We start from the raw sequence: 1,147 nt of genomic DNA on the forward strand, positions 1-1,147 counted from the left end.
CTGTTTCGCACCAGGAGGTGCCGGTCTGTTACAATCCCAGTGCCATCTCCTGTTGGACACAGCTCTATAAACAAAGAGAGAATAGTACAGATAATCTTACGTCCCTTTTGATGCTGGGAACTTTGAGCTGTGCAGCATTGAACGGGCCTCCAGTGCACATGCAGCACGCCATGAAGACCCCGTCTGTAGAAAGGGTTACCTCATTTTGGTCATTCAAGCTATTGTGGGATTTTCTTGCGGGAAAACAACTCCATTCATCATTTCTGTTGTCAAACAGAAAGGATGTTCACATGAGAACTTCTTGCTGCATTTCTAGATAAGGGCAAGGCCACGCAGGTGGTGTAATTGCTGGTACGGAGGGGGAGCTGCCTGCAGGCTCCTCCGTTACAGTGAGCTGAGGTTGTCCTGCAGGCAAGGGATTTGTGCAGCACAACACAGGCCCAAAGACCACGCTGGGTGTGCAGCAGTTTAACTCTCATGTGGTCCGCTAACTCCTTCACGTGCAATGATCTCCCGGTCAGGATCGCCGCAAGGGCCAACAGGTTTCATTGCATCGTGGCTACGGTCCCTTCCCCAGCTGCAATCACGGGAAGAGGCCTCCGCCTCTCTTGTACGCCGGCCATACTCCAACCACGAGACCCAGCACAACACACGGGGCTGCGCGCGCTGGCGGAGAAAGCCGGAGCTCTGCGGACAAGCGTCTCCAAAGCCCGGGAGACCCCAAAGCTCGGGGCTTGCTGCCAGGTTTTAGCCACGCCACAAATAATTATCTGCTTTGTATTTCTGAGCAGTTCCCGAGCTTACAGCGTTAACAATGTGTACTGTGATTGCACGTGTTATGTGTAACTCTCACAAATCACGGTGAGACTGGTTTGAGTGTATGATCGATTTATTAATTAGCAAGAAATGGCAATAAGCAAAACAGCGCAGGGTGGCCCGGGAGCCTCTGCTCCACTGACGGCACACGCGGGTTGGCAAAGCACATCAGGTTATGTACAGAAAAACCATACATATTCATCAGATTTCCTGGAAAGGGTAGTCTTATGGTGATGAGCTCCCAAGCATGCGCAGTAAAATTAGGGTTAGGGTCTTTTCACCCTCCGGTGGTCGTTCATAGTTTTCCTCACTTTGTCCTCTGGTTGAACTT

At 51.2% G+C, this 1,147-nt stretch overlaps 1 protein-coding gene across 1 annotated transcript in view; it reads left to right on the plus strand.

The window, feature by feature from the left end:
• The first annotated feature begins 477 nt into the window (after positions 1-477).
• Positions 478-1,147, plus strand: part of MLH1 (mutL homolog 1) — a 21,121-nt gene continuing 20,451 nt past the window's right edge. The window contains exon 1 of the mRNA XM_009329998.1: positions 478-818. Within this exon, the coding sequence (XP_009328273.1) occupies positions 478-818 (341 nt within the window). The remainder of the gene's footprint in view (positions 819-1,147) is intronic.

Source organism: Pygoscelis adeliae, unplaced genomic scaffold (assembly GCF_000699105.1).
Source record: "Pygoscelis adeliae isolate BGI_AS28 unplaced genomic scaffold, ASM69910v1 Scaffold368, whole genome shotgun sequence".
Lineage (NCBI taxonomy): Eukaryota > Metazoa > Chordata > Aves > Sphenisciformes > Spheniscidae > Pygoscelis > Pygoscelis adeliae.